Consider the following 24,098-nt stretch of genomic DNA (forward strand, 5'->3'; position numbering starts at 1 on the left):
ATTCTGACCTGTGTGAGGTGGTACCTTATTGTAGTTTTGATTTGCATTTCTCTAGTAATTAGTGATGTTGAGCATTTTTTCATGTGCCTGTTGGCGTCCTTATGTCTTTGGAGAGATGTCTGTTTAGGTCTTCTGCCCATTTTTCAGTCGGGTTGTTTGTTTGTTGTTGTTCAGTTGTATGAGTTGTTGTATGTTTTGTTTGTGTATTTTGGACATTAAGCCCTTGTCAGTTGCATGAAACTATTTTCTCCCATTCTATAGGATGTCTTTTTGGTTGTTTTTTTGTTTGTTTGTTTGTTTGTTTTATAGTTTCCTCTGCTGTGCAAAAAGCTTTAAGTTTGTTTTGGTGCCATTGGTTTATTTTTATTTTTGTCTTTATTTCTATTGCTTTAGGAGCCTGACCTAAGCAAACATTTGTACAGCTGATGTCAGAGAATGTTTTGCCTGTGTTCTTTTCTAGGAGTTTTATGGTGTCGTGTCTTACGTTTAAGTTTTTCAGCCATTTTGAGTTTATTTTTGTTCATGGTGTGAGGGTGTGTTCTAGTTTCATTGATTTACATGCAGCTGTCCAATTTTCCTGCACCACTTGCTGAAGAGACTGTCTTTTTCCCATTTTATGTTCTTACCTTCTTTGTCAAAGATTAACTGACCATAGGTGTCTGGGTCTATTTCCGGGATCTCTGTTCTGTGCCATTGGTCCGTATTCTGTTTTTGGTACCAGTACTGCACTGTCTTGATGACTGTAGCTTTGTGATATTGCCTGAAGTCTGGGAGAGTTATGCCTCCTGCTTGGTTTTTGTTCCTCAGGATTGCTTTGGCAATTCTGGATCTTTTACGGTTCCATATAAAATTTTGAATTGTTTCTTTTAGTTCTGTGAAAAATGTCATGGGTCATTTGATAGGGATCGCATTGAATCTGTAGATTGCTTTGGGTAGTATGTCTGTCTTAACAATATTAATTCTTCCAGTACAGGAGCATGGAATATCTTTCCATTTCTTTTTTTTTTTTGTCTTTTTGCCTTTTCTAGGGCCACTCCCGCAGCATACTGACGTCCCCAGGCTGGGGGTTGAATCGGAGCTGTAGCTGCCGGCCTGCGCCAGAGCCACAGCAATGTGGGATCCGAGCCGCATCTGCGACCTACACCACAGCTCACGACAACGCCAGATCCTTAACCCACTGATCAAGCAGGGATTGAACCTGCAACCTCATGGTTCCTAGTTGGATTCGTTAACCACTGCGCCACAATGGGAACTCCTCTTTCCATTTCTTTGAATCCTCTTTAATTTCCTTGATTAATGTTTTATTGTTCTTAGCATATAAGTCTTTTACCTCCTCGGTCAGATTTCTTCCTAGGTATTTAATTTTTGGGGTGAGGTTTTGTTTTGTTTTGTTTTGGTCTTTGTAGGGCATTACCCATGGCATATGGAAATTCTCAAGCCAGGGGTCACATCGGAGCTGTAGTATCAGCCTGCACCGCTGCCACAGCAACGCCAGATCTGAGCCAAGTCTGTGACCTACACTGCACTTCACAGCAATGCCAGATCCTTAATCCACTGAGTGAGGCCAGGGATTGAACCTGTGTCCTTATGGATACTAGTCACGTTCATTAATACTGAGCCACGATAGGAACTCCTGGGGTGAGAATTTAAAAGGTATCTTATTTTTGTATCCCTTGTCTACTGTTTCATTGTTAACGTTCAGAAATCGGTTGCATTTCTGTATACTAATCTTGTGTCCTGCTACTTTGCTGAATTCTTTGATCAGTTTGAGTAGTTACTGTGTGGAGTCCTTAGGGTTTTCTCTGTATCGTGTCATGTCATCTGCATAGAATGGCAGTTTTACCTCTTCTCTCTCAACTTGGATACCTACCTTTTGTTTCTTTTGTTCGTGTGATTGCTGTGGCTAGACTTCCAGTACTGTGTTGAGTAACAGTGGTGAGAGTGGGAAATTCCTGTTGTGGCTCCGTGGTAATGAATCTCACTAGGATCCATGAGGACGCAGGGCAGCCCTAAAAAGCAGAAAGAAAGAAAGTTGTCCATTTCTTCTAAGCTGTCAGATTTGTCGGCCTGTCATTGTTCATAGTATTCTCTTTGGGGTTTTTGTATTTCTGCAGCATCTGCTGAGATTTCAGTCTGGGTGAGGGTGCTTTGCAGGCAAAGTCCTAACTCTTCTTCTTTCACGAACTTTCACAGGGAGTCAAAGTGGACACGAGAGACCACAGTGGGGCCACGGCCCGGATGCTAGCCAAGCAGTACGGACACATGAAGATCGTGGGGCTGCTGGACGCTCACTCAGCTTCTCTGCCCAAGAGCCTCTACCGGAGCCCAGGTGCCTGGGCCAGGCCTGTGCTGGCATCTTCCCTACCCCCTTGGCTCCTGGGGTCTTGTGGGGACCCGCCCCCTGCCCCCCTCAGCCTGAGGCTACCACGCTCATGGGACCACCCTGAGTTTTGTTTCTTGACTTTGCTCTGGTATCGGCCGTACGTATGTGTTACTTTTATGTTGTCAGAGTCATCAGTCTTGCATTGTCTCTGGGTTTTTAGTGGGCAAATCTTTGTGGTGCCCTGGTTGCACAAGAATGTGCCCGTGGTTTCCTCTAGTACATGTGTGGTTTCCCTTCTCCGATGCATTCACACGGCATTTTCCTGGGTGGTGTGAGGTATGTTTTTTTCCAAAGGCCGCCGCGTTGTCCAGCATCATTTATGTCGAGTCCATTTTGACCTGTGATCTGAGAAGGCCGTCTTTATCATGTATTCTGCGTTTCTTGTTGTGTTTGGGGCTGTTTCTGGGCTCCCTGATCAGTTCCACTGGGCTCTACACGCCCCCGACCCCCTGTGAGTGACCGGCTTCCTCCGACATGTGTTACTGTCCGATGGGCACCCCCCCCATAGCTTTCCTTGTCCAGCGTTTCTTGGCACGTGCTTATTTTTCTGTGTGATCTTGAGCCTCAGCTTGTCTGGCTCCTTTAACATGGCCTGGTGTGGGCGGAGTTGTTTTTGTTACTGACTGTGCCCATGGCATGCGCAAGTTCCTGGGCCAGGGATTGAATCCACACCACAGCAGTGACCTGAGCCACTGCAGTGACAACGCTACATTCTCTCTCTTTTTTTTAGGGCTGCATACACAGCATGTGGAAGTTTCCAGGCTAGGGGTTGAATTGGAGCTGCTGCTGCCGGCCTATACCACAGTCACGTGGGATCCCAGCCGCGTCTGTGACGCACACCACAGCTCACAGCAGTGAAGGATCCCCAAGCCACTGAGTGAGGCCAGGGATCAAACCCACACCCTCATGGATGCCCATTGGGTTTGCTACCACTGAGCCGCAACAGGAACTGTTAACTAACTGCCTCTCTGTTGGTCGGTTGTCCCTTAAGAACAAGGGGCGTCGTTTTGTTCAGGTGTCCTTTTGTGTCTTACAGGAGATTTTAAGGTTTTCCTCACAGGCATTTTGTGTGTAACTGAAGCTTGTCCCCAAGTGTCTGACTTGCCCTGTTGCTGCTGTTAACGCGCCACCCCTGGTGCTGCCGTCATCGCCTCCGAACCGCCCGTCTGTGCCGAGGACGGCGGCTGGTGGTGGTGCCGGTTTTGTGTTCTGCCGCCTTGCTGAACTCTTTCCTCATCTGGGTTGGTTTTCTTATTGATTCTCTAGGGTTTCCAGCTGTACACCATGGAACCCACACATGGACGCGGGTTTATTTGTTCCCGGGTTTTCATACCTCCGTTTTCTCTTCTCTTGTCATGGTCACGGATCCCTCTGGTAGCTGCTGAAGGAGCTGGAGATAGCGGGCATTCCCTGTGGCCCTGATCCCTGCAGAGATGCCGCACGTGGAGTAGGGTTTGCACATGGGCTGTCCTGTTGAGGAAGTGTCTGTCATTCCATGTAGGTGTGTACACACACACACACACACACAGTTTCCTTTTATAGCCACACCTGCAACAATGGAAATCTGCAGGTTGGGACTGAATCCTAGTTGCAGCTGAGGCCTGCAACACAGCCACGGCAACGCTGGATCCTAGCCGCATCTGCGAGCTACACTGATGCTTGCAGAGTGCTGGATCCTTAACCCACTGAGCAAGGCCAGAGATTGAACCCTCATCCTTATGGAGACTGCATTGGGTTCTTAACCTGTTGAGCCACAACAGGACCTCAACATGTCCCATGTTCTTTTTTGTTTTAAATTTTAATTGAAGTGTATTTGATGTACATTGTTGTGATAATTTCTGCAATAATAATTTCCTGTACACTCACACATACATACATGTATATTTTTCTTTCTTTCTTTTTCGGCTGCCCCCCAGCATGTGGAGTTTCCAGGCCAGGGATCAGATCTGAGCCACAATACAACTGGATCCCTAACTCTCTGGGCCCAGCCAGGTATCTAACCTGCGTCCCAGTGCTCCAGAGACACTGCCAGTCCCATTGTGCCACAGTAGGAACTCCAATTCCTGTATTATTGAAAGTGTTTTTTCCTTTTCTTTCTAGGGCTGCACCTGTGGCCCAAGGCGGTTCCCAGGCTAGGGGTTGAATCCGAGCTGCAGCTGCTGGCCTACACCACAGCCACAGCAATGCAGGATCCGAGCTGCCTCTGCAACCTACACCATAGCTCACAGCAACACCAGATCCCCGACCCGCTGAGCAAGGCCAGGCATCGAACCCTCATCCTCATGGATACTACTACGATTCGTTTCCTTGAGAGTTTTTATAGGATGAATGTTGAATTTTGTGAAAGGCTCTTTCAACACCTATTGAAGAAATGGTGGTTTTCTTCTTAAATCCATTCATACAGCGTGTTGTATTAGTGAATTTCCTAATAGTGAACCAACTTTCCTGGTGTGTTCGTCTCTTATGTGGTTTTGGATTCTGTTTGCTAAGATGTTATTTTTGTGTGGCTGTTCATTCCTAAGGGAGATGGGGCTGTCGTTGTCTTCTGTCTGTACCAGGTGTAGGTGTCCCTGTTATACTTACTTCATAAAAGGAGCTGGATAGGTCCCTTTCCTCCTCTGCTCTAGGACAGTTCACGTAGCCTTGGTCCCACGTGGTCTCTGAAGCATTTTCCTGTGACACCGTCTGGGCCTGGACTTTGTCCTCACCCCTCTTCTGTGTGGTTTTCTCCTAGACCCTCTAGTCTCTGTGCAGAGAGCGGAGTGAGCTTCGAGAAACCCCTGCTGGCCCAGGTGTCCCCTCCTCCCGGGAGTCCAGGGGTGCTGGCATCTTCGGGGTCTCCAGGTGGTGCTGGGCTGTGGTGTCTGTGGGGTCCCGTCTCTTCTGACCCCCCAGGGGTCGTGTCGGGAGGCTCAGACTCGGGGATTGCCTTTTCCTTGGCTCCGCCTCCTTGTACGTTGACATGGGATGAGTCCTTCAGCCTGGGCTCGGATGGACCCTGCCTCTGCCTGGCAGCTGGTGGGTGAGGGTGTGGCCGCCGCGGGGGCCGGGCGACTGGGCCCGTGACGCACTGTCCGGGTAGTGACTGGGTTGAGCTTTCAGTTCACATCGCAGTGAGCCCGCTCCCTTTCCACGACCTCGGTAGAGGGTGTAGTGAAATTCAGGAAATGACGAAAAGCTATAAAATGCTAACAGCTGTGGGCACTGTGAGCTCTTAAGTGTGACGGTTTGAAATATTTCGTAAACAGCACACAGCCGTCAGGTGGCACTCATTTCCCACAAAGTTGTTCATGTTGAGAATATAAAATCGCTCAGAGTTCCCTGGTGGTGCAGCAGGTTAAGGATCCAGCATGGTCACTGCTATGGCGCGGGTTGATCCCAGGCCCAAGAACTTCCACATGCCGCAAGTTTGGCCAAAAAAAGAAAAAAATCAAAAAACGGACTTGCTTAAGGAGTTGTGGCTGATGTTGCTTTATGTTTATGATGGATGGATCTTAGTTGTCACTTCAAGTTAGAATTTATTTCTGACCTTAAACCTTGTACATGCTTATTGTAAAAACATGCTGGAAACTCAGGGAGAGGGACGAGATAGATCCCCTCAGGAGTTCCTATCGTGGCGCAGTGGTTAATGAATCCGACTAGGAACCATGAGTTTGCGGGTTCGGTCCCTGCCCTTGCTCAGTGGGTTAACGATCCGGCGTTGCCGTGAGCTGTGGTGTAGGTTGCAGACGTGGCTCGGATCCCGCGTTGCCGTGGCTCTGGCATAGGCCAGTGGCTACAGCTCCGATTGGACCCCTAGCCTGGGAACCATCATATGCCGTGGGAGCAGCCCAAGAAATAGCAAAAAGACAAAAAAGAAAAAAAAAAAGATCCCTTCAGGCTTTGCATTCTTGCTGCCCCCCAGGTGCCTCTGTGGCCCATCTGGACAGTGACATCCTGAGAAACACTTTTCTTCATTTAAGAAAACCGGTTATGATTTCGTCCAGTTGGTTATGAGGGTTAGTAAATTAGCCCATCACTGAACAAAGTGTCTTCGTTTTGGTATCTGATTCAGAAAAATATGAAGATCTAAGCTCTTCAGATGAGTCCTGCCCGGTTCCTCAGAGGCAGAGGCCCTGTCGGAAGAAGGGCCTCAGCATCCACGATGGGCCGCGAGCCTTGGCCAGGATCACGGCCATTGGGCTCGGAGGCAGGACACGGCAGCCTCGCTATGGTGAGTACCCCCCATTGCCCGAGGCTCTGACACTTGGGCTAGGATGCTCTCCTAGAGAACAGGCGACCCCCAGGCTCCTGACAGGTGGGCCGGCGCATGGGGGCAGCAGTTCCAGGGCTCAGAACTGAGCGCAGGGGTGGAGACGCATCAGTCGTGGGCTGGCTCTTGGGTTCTGCTTCCTCCTCTGGTTTTCCTGTCCATTGGTTACACTTACAGAGAGAGCTTTCTCCCCTGCAGCAGAAAAGTGGCTGAGCTCAGACCCCCTTACCAGGTGGGTGGGTCAGCCCGGCAGGGAGATGTGGCTGTCGGGTCCTCCCCCCATCTCTTTTGCGTCCCCCGCCCCTGTCCTCTTTTCTGCACGTGTGGATCTGAGCGCTGTCAGGTGGTACACATGTACCCATGGGCCCGAGCCCTGGACCCCGAGTTTGCAGGCCGCCTGAGTTCTCAGACCACAGCTCCCGAGTGTTGCTTGCCCTGCTCTCGGGGACCAGGCGCCGAGGCTGTTGCGGTGAGTTGGGCTCGATGCTCGCCTGCTGTTCGGATCAAGTGATTGGGCCTATGTGTGAGTTTCTGAGTCCTCAGTGGCCCAGCTGCCGGTCCAGTGAGCAGCCCTCAGTGGCTGGGCGGGAGGACCCCACTCCCAGTCAGGACCGTGAGACGGCTCGATTCCCTTCTTCGACCTTGGAAGGGGTCCTGGGGCTGGCCGGGAGCTCCAGGACCCCCTTTCTGGGCGTCCTGGGTGAGGGCACACACGTCTTGTCTGGTGGCTGGGATCACAGGCCCTGGGATGTGACACAGGGCCTGTCCCTTTGGAGAAGCCCAGGCCACGTGTCCTGAGATGTGGTTGGGGAGTAGAACAGTCGGGCGTTACCCCGGAAGTGGAATTAATCTGTATAGCCAAACAACAGAGGCTTTAAAAATGGAATTCTTGAGAGTTGCTCTTGTGGCGCAGTGGGAACGAACCCGACTAGTATCCATGAGGATGCGGTTTCGATCCCTGGCCTCACTCACTGGGCTAAGGATCCCACATGGCCGTGAGCTGTGGTGTAGGTCACAGATGTGACTCAGATCCTGTGTTGCTGTGTCTGTGGCGTAGACTGGTGGCTACAGCTCCGATTAGACTCCTAGCCTGGGAACTTCCATATGCCATGAGTGCGACCCTAAAAAGCAGAAAAAAACAGAAGGATTTTTTCAGGTTACCAGCGCTGTCTGTACCCATTTGTTTTCATGCTCCTTGGAGATGGCTGGGCAACCGTTCACCAGACTAACGGTGGGAGCTGTCTCTTGGTTGTGGCATTTCAGGTTTTGTTCTTCCTCTTGTACCTTCTGATATTTAAATTTTCTTTAGGTGCACATATGGTCTTTGCCAGCAGTTAAAAAAAAACCTATTTTGAATGATGAATTTCTAACTACAGAGAGGTAAAGAAGAATTCATCAGTTACCTGTAGTCCCATTAGCTCGGCTCTTTCCTGCGAATATGCGTCCTGTCTCTGGGGCAGGGGCAGAATTAGAAGCACACACTCAGGTTTGCCTTCTGCCTCCTCTTGTTTTCTCGTAAGCAGGTATAGTCACGGGTTATGTGTTTGCTGTTGCTGCTGTTAATGTTTAGCCTGATCTCGGGAGACAGTGAGTGTGAATGACTTGAAGTGAGACCTTAGTTCCCGCCCCAGGAGATGAGCCTGGGCAGCCTGGGTGAAAACGGGAGTCTCAGCCACTAGACCCCCAGGGGCTGGAGGCTAGAAGCAGAGCTGCCCTGACCCTCATCCCCTCAGGAAAACTGGAACTTTGTGCGGAAATCAGCCTGTAAAACAGGCATGAAACCTAAAAGCACAGAAGATGCGGGAGAGCACACCGAGAAGCAGTTCAGGAGCCCAAAGCACCCTCGCAGGGGAGCGTGGGTGCCCTGCGCCTGGGGGCCGTGCCTGGGGAGATTCAGATCACGTCCGTAGGGCACTTCTTTGGGTCTTTGTTTTTCTCCAGCCGGTCCCCGGCCTCGTTTCTCACACGCGATGGGACTCAGGGCCCTCCCTTAGCCAGGATGGACCCCAGCGTGGGGTCAGCGCCGTGGGATGGATAGCTCCCCTCCCCTCAACCCCTCGAGGAGCCTTTCTGCCCTGAGCTCACCCCACCGAGCTCTGCCCTGCTCTTGGCTTCTCCTTGCTGGGTCGGGGGAAACGAGCTCCTGTCTGCTCAGCCAGCCGCAGCCCAGCTCCCTCCAGCCCGGGGGCTCTCAGCTTCCTGCTCGGCCGGGTCTCGGGCTGGGGGACTGGCCTGAGGAGGAGCATCCTGAGCAGGCAGGGGCAGAGGGCGGGAAAGCGTGTGTGCGAGAGACGTTTCCAGCTACAGGAGGCCCTCGCAGTATAGTTTTTTTGGCTCAGGAACCTGTAAACGCAGCTTGATGGAACTGGAAAAGCGACAGTGTGGCGTGACAGAGTGGGCACCAGCTGTGGTCACTGCTGGGCCTGGCTCCACTGTCACCCGTTCTTGGACACTGGCTAAGCCCTCAGGCCCTGTCCTCACCTGCAGGCTGCGTGGATGCGCCCCCGTGACGGTGGCGGGTAGAGCCTGCCGGTTGGGTAGGACTTGCCCGCCTCATCCAGGGCTCCCCTCAGGGCCATTCCTCTGAAGGAGGTGGCCGCGTGTGGGGAGAGCTTGTCTGCCGCTTGTGCGTGTGGATGTACATGCCCCCTTGTGTCCACAGAGCAGGTGCCTCCACAGGGCTACGTCACCTTCAACAGCAGTGATGAGAGCCCGCTGGGAGAGAGGGGCCTCTGCTACAGGGACGTCACCTCCCCCATCAACGACCGGGACGTGGAGAGCAGCAGCAGCAGCAGCCGCGGTACGCGGGCTCCCCCACACCTGCCTGGTGGGGCGTGCGGCTGTGACACGACGTCCGGCAGAAGATGGGGCGGGGGGGTGGTTAGAGAAGGTTCTGGCTCATAGGAGCAGAGTCAGAGAGCGGTGTGGGGGCAGGAGAGGAGGCATCTTGGTACAGGCTCGGGGGAGTCAGTCCAGACCAAGGGTTGAGCCCTTGGCCGTGAGCCTCGGGAAACGCCGTTCGTTGTTTGCCGAGTGCCCTGTGTGCCCAGCCCACTTCTAGATGCTGCACTTAGCAGCGAGCAGAGCACACCTGCCGTGCGGTGGGCTGGGGGGTGGGGGGGCAGGCTTGACCGGGCAGCGGGCAGCAAGCGGAAGGAAACGGGGACCTGCTGAGGGGCTGGGGTGCTGTGGATGAAGGCGCTTGGGTGTGGGGCTCTGGGGCGTCACCACGGGTGAGGCCTGTGGTCAGGAGTTCCCGTCCTCACCATTGTCAGAAGAACACACCTTCTGTGCCAATCTTGGGGCCGCAAGGAGCAGCAGCAGCAGTGAGGGCCTGGCCAGGGCCCCAGGACTCAGCAGCGAGGCCTCCCTGGAGAGCAATGAGGTGACGTGCCCCCCTTTCCCGGTGTCGTGGGGATGCCACTCAGCGCCCTGGCAGTGAGCGGGGCTGGTTCAAGTATGGACCGCGTGTCCACGCGGCGCCCGGCTGGCTGGGGCCTGGAGCACCGCTGGGGTTGTGGTGCCGGGGCCGCGATGGGGGTCTCCGAGGAGGGGCCTCCGTGGCAGGTGGCGGCGGGCGGGGGTGTTTTGTGAAGGGTTTGAGCTTCCCCATCCGGCGAGGGGGGTGCACAGATCAAGGTGCAGACACCGGGGTGGGGCAGGGAGCAGACTTGGGACACAGCCATGTTAGCTGGGAGCCCAGAGAGTCACTTTGAACACACACCTCTCGCTACAGGATTCGGATCATGCGCGTAAAAGCTTGGTTCGCAAACAAACTAAAAGTTACCTGAAGGCCAAGAATCGTCACAGCAGCAGTGACAGCCAGTGGCCTCCCAGCACTGGGACTTCCTGTGCCCCAGGATCTGTCCCCCAGACTGACAGGGCCCCGTATTCAGGACCCCAGGTAAGACCTCTGTTAAACGAGGCTGCTTTCTGTGGTTGGAGGCATTTATTTGTACTTCCGACGGGCCAGGCGTTACTGAGAGAAAAGCGGGGTGTTTCTCCCCCAGATGAGCCGTCCAGCTCCTGGGGCTGAGGGGATTCTTGACAGTGAGAGGGGCCGGCCGCAGTTGCGCCCTGTCCCTGTGCACAGGAAGGCTGTCCCTCTGCCCTGGGCTTCCGCGCCCGGCTTGCTCTCCCTGAGCACAGGCAGCAGCACAGGACCAGTTGCCCAGTGCTGCTTTCAGGCAACAGCGACGGGATGCATGTGAGGCAGAGACAGTGGCACTTAGTCAGGACTTAACGAGAGCCGTGATTTCTGCATTTCTCGTCTCCGCCGCTCTGGCTCAGCAGCTTCTCGGGGATGAGACAGCAGCTCCCTGAGGTATAAGTGGCACAGCTCTGGCCCCCAAAGCCTGTGCTTCTGCTGCTTTCTCCTCTCAGCCCCCTGTGCTCCGAGTTTCCAGACACGATGAACGGCTAACCTCTCAATGCCTCAAACACATGCTGACCGGAGACCTTAAATCAGCTTCTTAGAACATGTTCCAAGATCCAGCGTACATGCTTGGCAGAGGAGCCAGTGGGGTGAGGGATTTTGACGGAGTCCCCCCAGGTGGGACCATAGGCAGGGCAGTGGAGCCTTGGACAGCTGGGCCCCTGCTGTCCCCACCTGCCCCTGCCATGGCTGGCATGGTGCATCCCACTGCGTCCTGGGATATGGGGTTGGGACAGGGGTGTGGCTGTGAAGGTGGTTGCCCCTCACCCTTCATGCACGCACGTTGGGAGGAGCCTGGCTAAACCATCTGCAACACCTGTCTCTGGGTTGGGGTTTCGCACATAGCAGAGCAGCTCCCTGGCTTCCAGAATCTGCTGATCAGTGCTCAACATGGGGTTTGTAAAAAAAACAGAAAACAAAAAGAAGAATAAAATATGTTCCAAGAGTTTTTTTAAAAAAAAAATCCTACATGTAAATAGAGAATATCAAAGTGATAGAAATAAGAATAAGCCACATAGGAGTTTCTTTGGGCTCAGCAGGTTAAAGATCCAGTGTCACCATTGCAGTGTTTCTGGTCACGGCTGTGACACAGGTTCAGTCCCTGGCCCAGGAACTTCCACATGCTGTGGGTATGGCCAAAAAATTTAAAGATGGGAAAAAAAAAAGGAATTCCCATTGCGGGCTCAATGGGTTAAGAACTCAACATAGTGTCTGTGATGATGCGGGTTCGATCCCTGTCCTCGCTCAGTGGGTTAAGGATTTGGTGTTGCCAGAAGCTGTGGCATACATCTGGTGTGGCTGTGGCATAGGCCTGCAGCTCTGGTTTGACCCCAAGCCTGGGAACTTCCGTATGTCGCGGGTATGGCCTTAAAAAAGAAAAAAAAAAAAGGAAAGAAAAAGTAAAAGGCTGGACGGAAATATGCATAGTTGACTCATGAGAAAAAAAACCAAGAAACAAATAGAAATTCTGGAGTTGCAAATACAATAATAGAAATGAAAATTTCACTAGAGGGATTCAACAGCAGATGTGACCACACAAAAGAGTCAGAAAACTTAACATAGATCAGCTTGAGGCTCTACAGTCTGAGAAACAATGAAGGAAAATGCCTTTGAGACACCAGCAAATGTAACAAGTATGTCATGGTGTTCCTGGGAAAGAGGAAGAGAAAAGCAGAAAAAATGTTTTGTTTTTTTCTTTTTAGGGCCACATCCACAGCACATGGAAGTTCCCAGGCCAAGGGTGGAATCAGAGCCGTATCTGCGACCTAAACCATAGCTCGAGGCAACACCAGAGCCTTAACCCACTGAGTGAGGCCAGGGATTGAACCTGTATTCTCATGAATACCAGTCAGATTGGTTTCTGTTGAGCCACGATGGGAACTCTGCTCATCAGCTTTTTAATCTGCTGAGCCATGTGGGAACTCCATAAAAAATGTTTGAAAATAGTCACATCTGGGAGTGGGTTAAGGATCCAGTATTGCTGCACCTGTGGCTCAGATTTGATCCCTGGCTGGGAACTTTCATGTGCTGTGGGTGCAGCCAAAGAAGAAAAAATCAGCTGTATCTTCAAATTAGATCCAAAAATGCATTTGCACATCCAGTAAGCTGAAAGCTCTACTGTGGTTAAACTCAGAGCCACCCCTGGACGTATCACGAAGTGTCAGAAAACAAAGCCGCCTGGAAGAAGAGACCAGTGACTCTGCACAAGCCAAGGGGGTCCCGGGAGGTTAAGGCCATGTGTCTCCTCAGAAACCACGGAGACCAGGAGACACGACACGACACAGTCCGAGGCGTGAACAAAACCTCCATCAGGAACGTGACATCCAGGAAGTCCCCGCATGGCACAGGATCCTGCATTGTTGCAGCGCTGGCAGAGGTCACAGCAGTGGCTCCGGTTTGATCCCTTGGCCCTGGAAACGTATATGCAGCAGGCATAGCCCAAAAAAGGGCAGCATCCAGCAAAAATTCCCCCAACGTGAAGGTGAAATGCAATGGCCTTGGGTCAGCAGAGACTGAGAGAAGCCGCTGCCGCAGGCCTGCCTGCAGTGCGCCTGCCCCTGCTCAAGTTAAGACGCTGGTCCAGTGATCCCCGCGGGCCGCCCATGTCCCTGGTGGACACGGAGGGGCTGGCCTGTATTTCTGCACACTTGGTGTCAGCAGGGCTCAGAACCGGCCACCTGCTCAGCAGCAGGAAGCAAGGCGGCTCTCCCTTCAGTGCCTGTCTTTTCTTGTCCCCGTGTCCCTGTCTTTCCTCACATCTTGGCTCCTCACCCTCCAGGACCTGGCCGCGCTGCTGGAGCAGATCGGCTGTCTGAAGTACCTGCAGGTGTTCGAGGAGCAGGACGTGGACCTCCGCATCTTTCTGACCCTCACCGAGAGCGACCTGAAGGAAATCGGCATCACGTGAGTGGGAGGGGGTGACCAGGAGGCCCGGGAGCAGCTTCCGGACCGAGAGACGGCGCTCTGCCTGCGCCCAGCTCTCCTCCACCCCCGGGGCCCCGAGCCGGCCTGGCGGACATAGCCGGGCGTAGGGTACCTCAGTGTTTCCCACCCACTCTTGAAAGGGTCCCAAGTTGGCAGATGGGTGTCCACAGCCTGGGGCTGGTGGCCCCAGCTCCCTGTCCCATGAAGGCAGCCAGGCGGGGTTACGACGCCTTATGATGCTCTGTCCTGGGGCCTGGGGGCTTCTCTCCCATCAAAGCTGGGCTCTTCCCAGGGGTTGGTCTTGCTCGAGGACGGCCTGTGGAACCTCCGTGTGCTGAGCTGTGTCTTCATTCCTGCTACAGCTTGTTTGGGCCCAAGAGGAAGATGACCTCTGCCATCGCCCGCTGGCACAGCAGCGCCCGCCCCCCGAGTGATGCCCTGGAGCTGGCCTATGCCGACCGGCTGGAAGCTGAGATGCAGGAGCTTGCCATCCAGCTGCATAAGGTCAGTGCGCGCGGAGATGGTGAGTGGGCTGTGTGCAGAGGACACGGCCAGGGAGGTGGCAGGAAGGTGGCAGACGAAGGCTCAGCCATGCACAGAGAGGAGGAGGGTGAAGGCAGCAGGTGGCAGTGCAGCTCGCAGGGAGGCCCCAGAGCAGGGGCCGCCCTGGGCCAGGAGAGGGTGGCAGGCGGACGGAGACCTAATGTGGGCTGGGGCACCCAGCCCAGCAGTTGTAGCCTGGTGTCCCTGCGCCCGCTGCCTGCTTGCCCAGCCCCGCCTGCCCCCTTTCCCGCTGCAGCGCTGTGAGGAGGTGGAGGCCATGCGGGGCCAGGTGTCGCAGGAGCAGGAGCTGCGGGCCGTGGTGGAAAGCTGCCTCCTCGAGCAGGACAGCGCCCGCAAAGACGTCCACACGCAGCTGCAAGAGAGCCGGGCCCTCGCCCGGGACGCCGCTCTTGTCCTGGACCAGCTGCGGTGAGTGAGCATCCGAGCTGCCCACGTGGGCCACAGCCAGGCGAGTCCCTCTTTGCTCCAGGTTCTTCAAGCTCCGGGTCGTTTTCAGGGCCTCCTGGGGTCCCCCCGCCCCACCACTTCACTCAGGCCGTTCCTCCTTGTAGGGCAGACCCGGCGGCAGAGGGGCCCGAGAACCTGCACGCCTTGTGCGGGGCCTTCTCGGCGCGGCCTCACGGCGTGAACCCACCTCGTCCTCGGAGGAGGTGTCCGCCCTCGCCAGGCCTCCCCTGACCGGTGCTGGGTTTCACGTCCCGCAGAGCCTGTCAAGCCGAGCTTTCAGCCCGAGTGCAGCAGGATGGGCCCCCACTCGGGGCGGCCCCGGGCCCAGCCCTCCCCACAGCGGGTAAGGAGAGCAGCGTCCCCGGGCCAGGTTCTCCCCTCGTCTCGGCATGGTCATCACACACCGACACCCAGGTCCCCTCACACGCCCAAGCCCACGCGTGTCTGTGCTGTCCCTCGTGGGGGCCTCCGGGCCCTGGCTGCCAGTCCAAGAGCTCAAGGGACTTGTGCAGCCCCAGGCTAGGCCACCCCGGGGCAGGGTCCCCCGCAGGCAGGAGGAGAACACGCTGACCAAGGGGGTGACTTGGGAAGAGGGGGCGCACAGACCCCAGGCCCACCCAGCCCTCCGCCCTGCAGACCCCAGAGGCTGGCAGGCCTCCCTGCGGGCCCTGAGCCTCGCGGAGCTGGCGGGAGCCCTCGAGGACCGCGTCCGGGAGATGGGTGAGTCCGCCGAGCCCACACGTTGCCCCTGCCCGTGCCCCCAGCCCCCCGGACTTGCAGAGCGCTAACTGTCTGCTTGTGGCCACAGGGCGAGTACTGTGCTCCGTGACCCAGAGTCTGGAGAAGCTGCAGGTGCTGAACGGGAGGGAGAACTGGCGGGAGCCTTAGCCGGGGGGACGGTGAGTGTCGGCCTAGGACGCCGGGACGCCGCGTGGCGGAGCGAGCGCCCCCTAATGCCTTCCCTTCCCTCCTCAGAATCTGACATGGGGTGACTGATCCACCCTGAAGCCGTGAGCCCAGAGGACAGGAGGGCAGTGAACGAGCGGCTGCAGCGGCCAGGGCCAGAGGACCGGGCCCCAGGAACGGCCAGCAGACAGAGGCAGGACAGGGCTGTGACTGGTGTGAGCGAGGGCAGCGAGGCCCACACCAAGGCGGGACCAGGGCCTCTGGTCCCAAACCTGGGCATAGGGCCCAGAGCAGGCAGGGCTTGGGGGAGCATGTCCCCAGACACCGCAGGCGCCACACAGAGGTCCGCCCAGACAGGTGAGGACCAGGCACCTGAGCAACATATGTCATTTGCTGGAAAATAAAATTTAAGATAGGCTGGTGAGGGGTTCGGGTCTGGTCACTCGGCCTGCAGCACCAGCTGCTCAGCCACACCAAGAGGAAGCCCCGCCAGGGCCCTCAACCCTGTGCTCAGCATGGGGCCAACCGGGTGACCCCCGATGTCCCACCTATCCCTCTGTGTGGAGGGCCACCTGTGTCAGAGCCCCCATGGTCCCAGAAAGCTACTCGGAGAGCGAAGCACGTCCTGGAAAACAGGCAGGGTGCAGGTGTTTTATTTACAGAGCAAGGTGCCCTCGCCCACGTGTGCCTGCCGCTCCGTTGAGGCTCTAAGGTGGGGCACTGGGCAGGGCCGGGAGCACTGAGTTCCTTACCAGGCCAGGCTGGTGCCGTGGGGACTGTCAGCATCACTGAGGCGTCTTTCTGGACAGTGCCGAAGAGACGGCCCGTGCTGACCTTCCTGCCCTGGGGGCTCTGCCGTTGGCATCCTGCACATCCAGCCAGTGCTGCCAAACCATCTCCTCGCGGCACCTACAGCCTGTGCTGGGGACAGAGAAGGGAGGAGCAGCAGGCTCAACCCTGGTGCCACCAGGATTTGGGGGGGGTGGGGGACACGGCTTGCTCACTGTCCGTCTCAGCAGCAAAACCAAGCCCAAAGCCCAGAGTGTCCCCAGCTGGCACTGTCACGGGACACGGAGGTGGCCGACACCCCCCTGGATGGGATGCCTACACCTGCTCCACCCTGAATGGTGCCCAGAGCCTGCTCTCAGGCCTGGCCCTGTCTTCCAGGTCCCTGGGTGGTAGGGACAGGGATACCCTTGTGTGCCCAGCCTGAGGCCTACGGCCAAGACCAAAGAACACAGGACAGCCAAGGAGCAGCCAGACTGTCCTGCCTCCAGCAGCCCCATCTACAGCGGACCCCCATGGTCCTGTCTGTCCTCAGGGACCAGGCCCCGGCGGGTGATACTGCCTTGAAACCGCACCACAGATAAAGCTGAAAGCAAAATTACATGTAACATCCTATCCGGGGCTGGCTTTAAAAAAAAAGCAAACCCCAAACTCCTTTTATTTACAAAGTGACTGTCACCATGAGCAACAGCCAACGGTCACCTGGCTGCGAGCCAGGTGAGCAAACAGCACGCAGCTCCGAGGGTAAACTGAGGCTTCCCTCCCCCAGGCCTGCTACGTCGGGCTGGATGCAGGAACCCGGTCAACCCAAAGCTGCCCCCACAAGGACAAGACTGGCGAGAACAAACCCGCTTCTCCAGGGCCCGTGTGTGGGTTCCCTTAACCCAAGTGGCCAATCAGGCGACACCTGGGGCTCCCCCAGCTGGTGAGACACGCAGAGGAGAGCCCAGGTACCCAGGGTACCACCCAGTGCCTGCTCAGGGCGAGCAGAGGTGACAGATGCCCACTCCCCATGCAGTGAGCATGGGGCTCAGAAACAGGCTGCAAAACAGACTCCCACACAAACTGAGGGCCCAGCCACAGAACTAGGGGAGAGTGACAGACAAGGCACAGGAGCAACCTCAGGAGGAAGACGGGAGCAGCTTCTCCAGGGCCTTCTTCTGCTTTTCTGTGGCTGCAGCCAAGGCCTCAGCCAGCTTCTCCTCCGGCATCATATTGAGCACCTTGAGGGCAAAGAGGAGCTGGTACTTGGCTGTGCTGATGAAAGCGTTGCTCAGGAAGTTGGGAAAGCCACCAACTCGGTCCTTCTGGGTGTACAGTGGGACGCGCACAAGTCCCAGCACCTGCATGGAGAGGAGACCTGGTTTGGGACCAGGTCCCCATGTGGATGACATGGCCCTGGCAAGGGGCGCTCCTGAGCTGCTAGGCCAGGGGAAGGACAGCCAGGTTGCCAAGGACACAATGGGACACCCCGGCAGGGTCTGGTGAGGCGGAAGCCAGCCAGCTCCCTTGGAGCAGCACAGCGCCTCTCTTCCCCAAGCGAGTTTCAAGGCCACCCCATGCACATCAAGTCCCAGGCCCCATCCACTGGCAGGAAGCCCCTCGTCCACACCCCATGCTCCCTCTGTCACCTGGTAAATCCCAAACACCCAAGTGTCACTCCCAATCCTTCCAGACTATGACACCCACAAACAGAGCCTTCACCCGCCCACCGTGAGATCTTGGCCCTTGAACTCAGACCTACAAGATCCTCTTTTGGCTCTTCGGTTTCGCACCTCCCCGGCAGGCACCGCCCCTTCCCATCCTCCCACCGATCCCACTCCCCACTCCCAGGATTGGCAATGGCAGGCAGCAAGGCAGATGGAACACAGCCCCGAGGGAGCCCCAGCCCCGGCTCCTCTCCCAGCCCACCCCCGACCCGTGGTCCCTCTCCCCACCCCGGAGCTGGAGACAGCGACACCCTCCCAGCCCGGCCTGGGGACCCTCAGGGGGACGTGTTACCCATCGGTGCCTTCCGCGGGGCCAGAGCCAAACCCCGGGGCGGGGGGCGGGGCCCGGGCGGCGGCCCCACCTCCAGGCCGTGGTCGCGCGAGTGCACCGCGCTGATCTCCACGGCGTGCAGCTGCTCCAGCGTCAGCTGCCGCGCGTACAGGTGCGCCACGACGCGGTGCGGGCCCTCGGTCAGGTGTGAGCTTAAGTAGTCTGCCTCCGTGAGGCGCAGGCAGCCCAGGCCCAGGCCCAGCACCCGGTTCAGTCCGTCCTCCAACGACCAGAAGCGCCGGTCCACGAAGCCCCCGGGGAAGCCCAGCAGCCCGTCGAAGCGCATCTGCATCTGCAAGGGAGCGTCAGGGTCACGGGCGCGAGTCCGAGTGGCGCCCGGTCCCCGCCCGCCTTCCCGCGTCCTCACCAGCACCGAGAAGCGCATAGGGATGCGGCCGAAGAGCTGCCCGGGGTTTGCGGCGTACAGCATGGCGTGGCACGAGTGGCTCCAGCCCGGCCCGAGGCGCATCGCCTCCACCCGGCTGATCTGCTTCAGCTCCGGCACCGCCACGGTCGACATCTTGGCACTACCCACCGCCGCCCAGACACCGCCCCTTAAGTGCATGCGCGGGCCCGCCCCGCCGCACCCAACCAATCCGCGGGAAGCCGCGCCCCTGGACCCCGCTCCTCCGCCAATCGCTGACCCGCGCCGGGGCCGAGCCCATCGCGACGCTCAGAGGCGTCGTTGCGAAGCGGAAGGGGCGTGCGCAAAGGGGAGTGCGCAAAGGGGAAGGCGGTTCGCGCCCAGCTGTCACCCAACAGCCGCGCACCCCGAACCGGCACCGCCCACGATCCTAGAAAACCACAAGGCCCAAGATGCAACGCGACAACCGAGCCCGCACGAGCCGAGCGCAGATTCGGATTCGGGAGCTACCTGCAGGCGGTGCAGCCTGTGGAGTCTAGACTCAAACTGCGCGTCTAGAAGAGGGCAGGGGGAGCCCTAGCAATTATATTGCCCTCCGCCTTCCCCCGCGCCTCTTCGGGAGCACAGCCTGCCCCAGGGGGCTCAGCCGAGCCTTGCGGCCAGGAGGCACAATGCCAGCCCATGGTTCTGCTGCCGGTTAAACACAGCCTGGCAGAGTCCAGCTACCCCCAGAGTCCAGCCCAGCCCTGAACTGGGGGTGGGCGGTGAAGAACTCGGGGGCTTCCTGAATCCAGCCTTCTGGGGCAGAAGTGATTTAGATCCGGGCAGGGAGCTTCCCAGCGCAGCGCCCAAATACCCGTGTCAGGGGCCATATAGGCCAGGTACTCCCCCCTTTAGGAACCTGGGGCTCAGATGAACGGGACTTGCCTGAGGGCACCCAGCAGTTTGTGAGAGCCAGGATCCCACCCTCGAATTCCACCTCTCCTACCCAGTGTCCGCGCAGAAAACCGTGCAGCTTCTGGGGACAAGGGCCTGAGTCACTTACCAGCGTCTGTACCAGAGAAGGCAGGCACTATGGCTCCGGAGCATCAGAAACAGCAGCTGCGGCAGAGCAGCAGGCTCCCCCAGGTTCTGTGGTGCCACTCACTCCACCAGGTGGCCCAAGCTCCATTTTCCCCCCGCGTGGCCCTCTGCCGGGGTTGGGGCTGCCGCGGCAGGGAGGCAGCCGCAGCTGGCAGTGGGAGGCCAGACTCTAGGGAGACTAAAGGTGTTTGAAAGGAAGGACCCAGCGGCTCGGCCTCAGGCATTAATAAAGGAGGTGGGCCCGTGGCGGGAGACCCAGTGCAGCCAATGCAAAAACCTGTGTGACTGAAAGGCCTTTTCCACACCAAGACCGTGGCAGACCCAGGACCCCCGAGGTTGGCAGGCCTTCCTTGGGGCAGGGCCAGGCCAGCTAGGAAGGCTGGCTCCACCCTTGAGTGCCTGAGTCAGAGGGCACCAGCCTCTCCCCATGCAGAGGCTGCTTGCTGGTCAGGGGAGCTCAGGCTGAGCAGAGGGCCCCAGCTGGGCTCCAGCGCCCTGGCAGCCAAACCTGCCCTCCAATCCATTTCCCCGAGGACAGCTGGAGAAAGTCGCACCCTTGCTTAGCAGCCTTCAATTGCTCCTAGGGCAAAACTGGGCCCCCACAAGGTGTCTGCACCCCACACCCCAGCTCTGACACTTCAGCCACTCCGTGGACACAGTAGATCCACTCCTGCCTTTGCACTTGCTGGGCCAGCTGCCCGGGGTGCTCTTCCAGGCCCAGCTCCTTGGCATCCTTCAGGGCTCAGCTGAAACGTATCACAGAAGCCCTCCCCAACCACAGGTTAAATCAGCACCATCTCGTTAGCCACCGACCCCCTTCCTAACTGTAATCACATGTGGTTAGACCTGAATCACTTGTGTAGCATCTCACTGACTAGAACCCAGGATCCCAGGGGCCTGGCCCCTTCTGCTTTCTGCTGGCACAGCAGGCACTCAGTTCACGGCGGCAAGAGGAACTAGCGACGGCTACGGCCAAAGCGATTGCATACCTGGAGGCCTGGGCTCTTCCACCTGCTCAGGAAACAGAGCCAAGTCCCAAGGGTCCTTCCCCTTTGCTCCAACCCGACAATCAGCATAATGCCGACCCCAAGAATAACAAGCAGCAGCACTCACGCCCTCCCGGAAGTCCTATGTCACATCACACATGAGGGAACAGTGGCTGCAGCCACAAGCAGGCACTTGCGCTGCTGAGGGTGTCAGAGCTGCCACTCAGCTGTCCTGCCTCCCAAGAAACAACCCAGTCCTGTGGAGCTGTGCATGGAGGGAAGAGCGAATAGGATATTGCTGCATGATTTTATTACTATAAATATACAGTAAAAACGAACAAAAACTAGTCAATCAGAGTACATCAAATGGTAGCACATGTTAAGTCCAAGACAGGCCAGTCTGCACCCCGTCCTTCAGTTACTGGCCCCAAAACCAATGGTGAGAGGCGGGGGTGTTGGCCAGTGAGAGGAGAGGGGTGAGGAGAGGGAGACGGTCATGTGCGTGTGTGTGCACACTGGCATCCGTGCACCCACGAGCACACGGCGGGCAGGAAGGGAGGCAGGGCGCCTGCAGCGTGGCCTCTGTTCATAGGCTTAACTGGAGAGAGAAGGAGGCGCCCACTCCAAGCGCCCCGCTCAGCAGAGCCTCAGGCTGTGTGGTCGGCTGCCCAGCACCGTCCTTCCCACCTGCTAGGAAAGCGCTGGCACGGGGAGTGCAGACCTGCTACCGCCAGGCTAAGGTCCCACTGGGGCAGTTCTCATCCAGGGGCACCAGGGCCAAGCACGCCGTCTGCCTTTCTGTTGCCCGCAAGTTTGTCTTTAAGAGAAGGCAAGGTCACCTCACATGGGGCCCTCGACCCCAGGGACATCCCGCCACAGGAGCCCCAGACGGGAACAAATCAAAGCAAATGCTCAGTGCCATCTATGGCAGAGGGAGCAGAGAAGCCACCAGCGCCTTCCAGAGCAGGTGACAGTGTGCCACTCGCCGAGCAGAGCCCCGGCCCAGAGGGTCTGGTGCCGCGGGCAAAGCTGCCGCTGGGAAGGGCTCTCAGGCACCACACAGCCCACGCCCAGACCCAGACCTGGCCTAGCCGCGCCAAGCTGTGCACGGGGAGGGCAGGGGAAGTCTCCTTCCCGGCCTGAGACTCAGACCCCACCTCCTCTCCTTCCAGGGGCCCCTCGCGTCCCCGTTAAGGCAGCACCTCACCGCCCAGGAACTCCTCTTCTCCAGCCTGTCGCTCAGTTCCCAGGCGTCGGCCCCCATGGCTCGGGGGCTGGGTGAGGCTGCACAAGGGTGCCCGGCCCCGGGGCATTGGGAAGGACCCAGAGCTCAGCGCCCAGGACAGAAAGCCACTGTCCTTCATCTTGTACCATTTACAAATACATCGACTGTAGAAAAAGGGTCGTCAGAGGGAACAGTCAACTGTGCTCTTCGGTCAAGGGTCACACAGCTCCTCGCAGCCAGTGACCACGCAGAATGTGCAGACTGGAGAGGCCAGGGGTCGCGCTGGAGTCTACGGCCCTCAGCCAAGTCCGGGGAGCTAAGGGCTCCATGCTACCAGCCAGGCCAGGCTCTCAGAGTGGGGTCAGCTCGGCGGCCCCAGGGTCAGGACTGGGGCCACCAAGTAGAGGCCGGGGGGGCCCGGTGGTGTGCAGGCTGCGGGGCGTCTCCATGGAGGTGGACCATCCTGCGGGCAGGGGGACAAGGAGGGGGGTCACGCTGGGCCAAACTGTCCTGACACCCCGCTCCCCTGACCCGCTGGGCTCGGGCTTCTCTCCGGCTGACCCTGTGTCCACGGCTGGGCACCCGGAGGGCCCCGGGGGGCTGTCTGTTGCAGCAAAGAGCTGCAGCCCTGCATCAGAAGACAATGGGGTGCCTGGGGCAGCCACCCTGGGTCCCCCACCCGGCCCGCTCTGTGCTTCCCCGGCTCTGGGGGGCCGCTGTCCTGCAGTGCCTTCCCGCTGGGCTCGGCTGACCCAGGCGGAGGGAACAGTGGGGCCTGAGTGCCCAGCAGGGCCCAGCGCAGCCCCAGGAGCCCCAGCTGGCCTGGCTCAGCGGCCTCTGCTGTCTCCCGCCCCCCAGCTGCTTCCAGGACCCTGCGAGGGGCTCAGACCCCCGGAGTGCTGGTGCGGCAGGAACAGCACAGTTCACAGGGCCCACTGACCAGGGCTCTGGGGCGGCTTCAAATGGCGAACAAAGGAGCCCTCGCGGCCTGGGACAGACCCTCGATGACTTGGGGAAGGAACTGCTTTCTTAGAGGCTGTGGCTGCACGCGGGAAGCCAGCTCTGCCGGAGGAACAGCGCCCTGGGCGGCTGCGTGTGACCCGCTTCCTACCTCCAGGATCTTTACTAAGTGACACCACCATGAGGCTGGGGCCACCTGCATGCATGTGTCAGGTCCTATTTCAACAGGGGGTCAGACCAGTCCGAGAAGCGTTGAAGGAAGACGGGAACGGACAGAGCGGATCGCAAGGGAGGGCAGACGCGGGCCTGGCGCGGGCAGCCGACGGGACACCGGAAACCTCCACCCCCAGGTCCTCCACCCCCACCCCCGCGTCCCAGCAGGGCGGGGGTCCGCAGGCGCCTGCCTGTTGTGGGGGCACCCTGGGGATCTGCCTTCTGTACAGCCTCCCGGGGAGAAGGCGCCTCCCCAGAGGGGGCAAGACAACCTCACGGGGCCCTGCACCGGCCGCCCTCAGAGTGCGCCGGGAGGTTTCCCAGCGGGTGGGGGGACAAGTCGGACGTCAGTCGCGGCCTGCCCGAGCCACCGGGTCCAGACGGGAAGGCCTCCGGCTCGGGAAGCCAGCGGCAGGCCCCTGGACTCAGAAGCCCGGGCCCGGAGAAGACACAGATGTGGAAGCCCCCAGACGGGCAGAAGCCCCCGGACGGGAAGGACCCCCGGCGGGGCAGGAGAGGAGGGCAACGGGGTCCTCTCTCAGGCTCCCCGCCAAGGCCGCGCGCAGAGCCCCCCGCCCCGCGTGCGAAGGCGTCACGTACCAGCTTACTCCTCTAAAGCACCGGAGCAGGAGCCGGGCCCCAGGGCTGCGCGGAGGAGGAGAGAGATGGAAGCTCGGTTAGCAAAGCGCTCGGAGGGAACAGTGCGCCCCGGGGCAGAGGCACAGCTGCAGGCGAGGTGCCCGGGCAGGCGGAGCAGACAGCGTATGATGTAAACAGACGCCCACACAAGCCTGTGCTGACACAGCGGAGAGACAGACGCACAGGCACTGGGCCCAGGGACCTCGCGGGGGAGGGGGGCGGGGCCAGTCGGGGCGGAGCCCGGAAGCGCCCCACCCTCGGGGGGCGGGGACAGCGGGCGTCCGACCGCGGCCTTTCCGCCCCCCTCCCTTTCCCATCCACTGGGGCGGGGGAGCGCTCTCAGAGTCCCTAACTTCGCCGCCGCCGCCGCGCGGTGGGTAACAGGAGGGGA

General features: G+C 58.2%; 3 protein-coding genes and 1 long non-coding RNA gene across 17 annotated transcripts in view; 2 read left to right on the forward strand and 2 right to left on the reverse strand.

The window, feature by feature from the left end:
* The window catches only part of ANKS3 (ankyrin repeat and sterile alpha motif domain containing 3), a 23,720-nt gene extending 7,885 nt beyond the window's left edge, over positions 1-15,835 (forward strand). For 5 of the 8 annotated variants that reach the window (XM_047780597.1, XM_047780600.1, XM_047780601.1 and 2 more), the window contains 12 exons: positions 2,194-2,329; positions 6,438-6,596; positions 9,298-9,435; positions 9,911-10,020; positions 10,372-10,539; positions 13,349-13,473; positions 13,857-13,998; positions 14,294-14,466; positions 14,763-14,848; positions 15,142-15,225; positions 15,314-15,404; positions 15,481-15,835. In XM_047780597.1, coding sequence (XP_047636553.1) covers positions 2,194-2,329; positions 6,438-6,596; positions 9,298-9,435; positions 9,911-10,020; positions 10,372-10,539; positions 13,349-13,473; positions 13,857-13,998; positions 14,294-14,466; positions 14,763-14,848; positions 15,142-15,225; positions 15,314-15,393 — 1,401 coding nt within the window. In that variant the 3' untranslated portion in view covers positions 15,394-15,404; positions 15,481-15,835. Of the gene's footprint in view, positions 1-2,193; positions 2,330-6,437; positions 6,597-9,297; positions 9,436-9,910; positions 10,021-10,371; positions 10,540-13,348; positions 13,474-13,856; positions 13,999-14,293; positions 14,467-14,609; positions 14,849-15,141; positions 15,226-15,313; positions 15,405-15,480 lie in introns of those variants that run through there. The other 3 variants (XM_047780599.1, XM_047780598.1, XM_047780602.1) reach the window with 3 other exon arrangements.
* LOC125127511 (uncharacterized) lies at positions 3,285-3,884 on the forward strand. Its single transcript, XR_007134953.1, has 2 exons — positions 3,285-3,624; positions 3,762-3,884. It is a non-coding gene; the product is annotated as an uncharacterized LOC125127511 (long non-coding RNA).
* A 213-nt stretch (positions 15,836-16,048) lies between the features above and the next one.
* NUDT16L1 (nudix hydrolase 16 like 1) lies at positions 16,049-18,818 on the reverse strand. Of its 4 annotated transcripts, none has more exons than XR_007134952.1 (4): positions 18,605-18,818; positions 18,199-18,529; positions 17,318-17,540; positions 16,049-16,327 (listed from the first exon to the last, which is right to left on the reverse strand). XR_007134952.1 is itself a non-coding variant. In XM_047780616.1 (4 exons), the coding sequence occupies exons 1-3, from the start codon at positions 18,800-18,802 to the stop codon at positions 17,319-17,321; spliced, it is 681 nt and encodes a 226-aa protein (XP_047636572.1). In that variant the 5' UTR covers positions 18,803-18,816; the 3' UTR covers positions 16,049-16,327; position 17,318. The 4 variants fall into 4 exon arrangements, 2 of the variants coding, with proteins under 2 accessions (XP_047636572.1, XP_047636571.1); XR_007134951.1 differs by having other exon boundaries at positions 16,049-16,332; XM_047780616.1 differs by having other exon boundaries at positions 18,269-18,529; positions 18,605-18,816.
* Positions 18,819-20,963: 2,145 nt separating this feature from the next.
* MGRN1 (mahogunin ring finger 1) overlaps positions 20,964-24,098 on the reverse strand; it is a 54,910-nt gene continuing 51,775 nt past the window's right edge. For 2 of the 4 annotated variants that reach the window (XM_047780609.1, XM_047780608.1), the window contains 2 exons: positions 23,669-23,713; positions 22,231-22,358 (listed from right to left, as the gene is read on the reverse strand). In XM_047780609.1, the coding sequence (XP_047636565.1) occupies positions 23,673-23,713 (41 nt within the window). In that variant the 3' untranslated portion in view covers positions 22,231-22,358; positions 23,669-23,672. Of the gene's footprint in view, positions 22,359-23,668; positions 23,714-24,098 lie in introns of all 4 variants that reach the window. The other 2 variants (XM_047780607.1, XM_047780606.1) reach the window with 1 other exon arrangement.

This window comes from Phacochoerus africanus, chromosome 5, assembly GCF_016906955.1.
Source record: "Phacochoerus africanus isolate WHEZ1 chromosome 5, ROS_Pafr_v1, whole genome shotgun sequence".
Taxonomy (NCBI): Eukaryota; Metazoa; Chordata; class Mammalia; order Artiodactyla; family Suidae; genus Phacochoerus; species Phacochoerus africanus.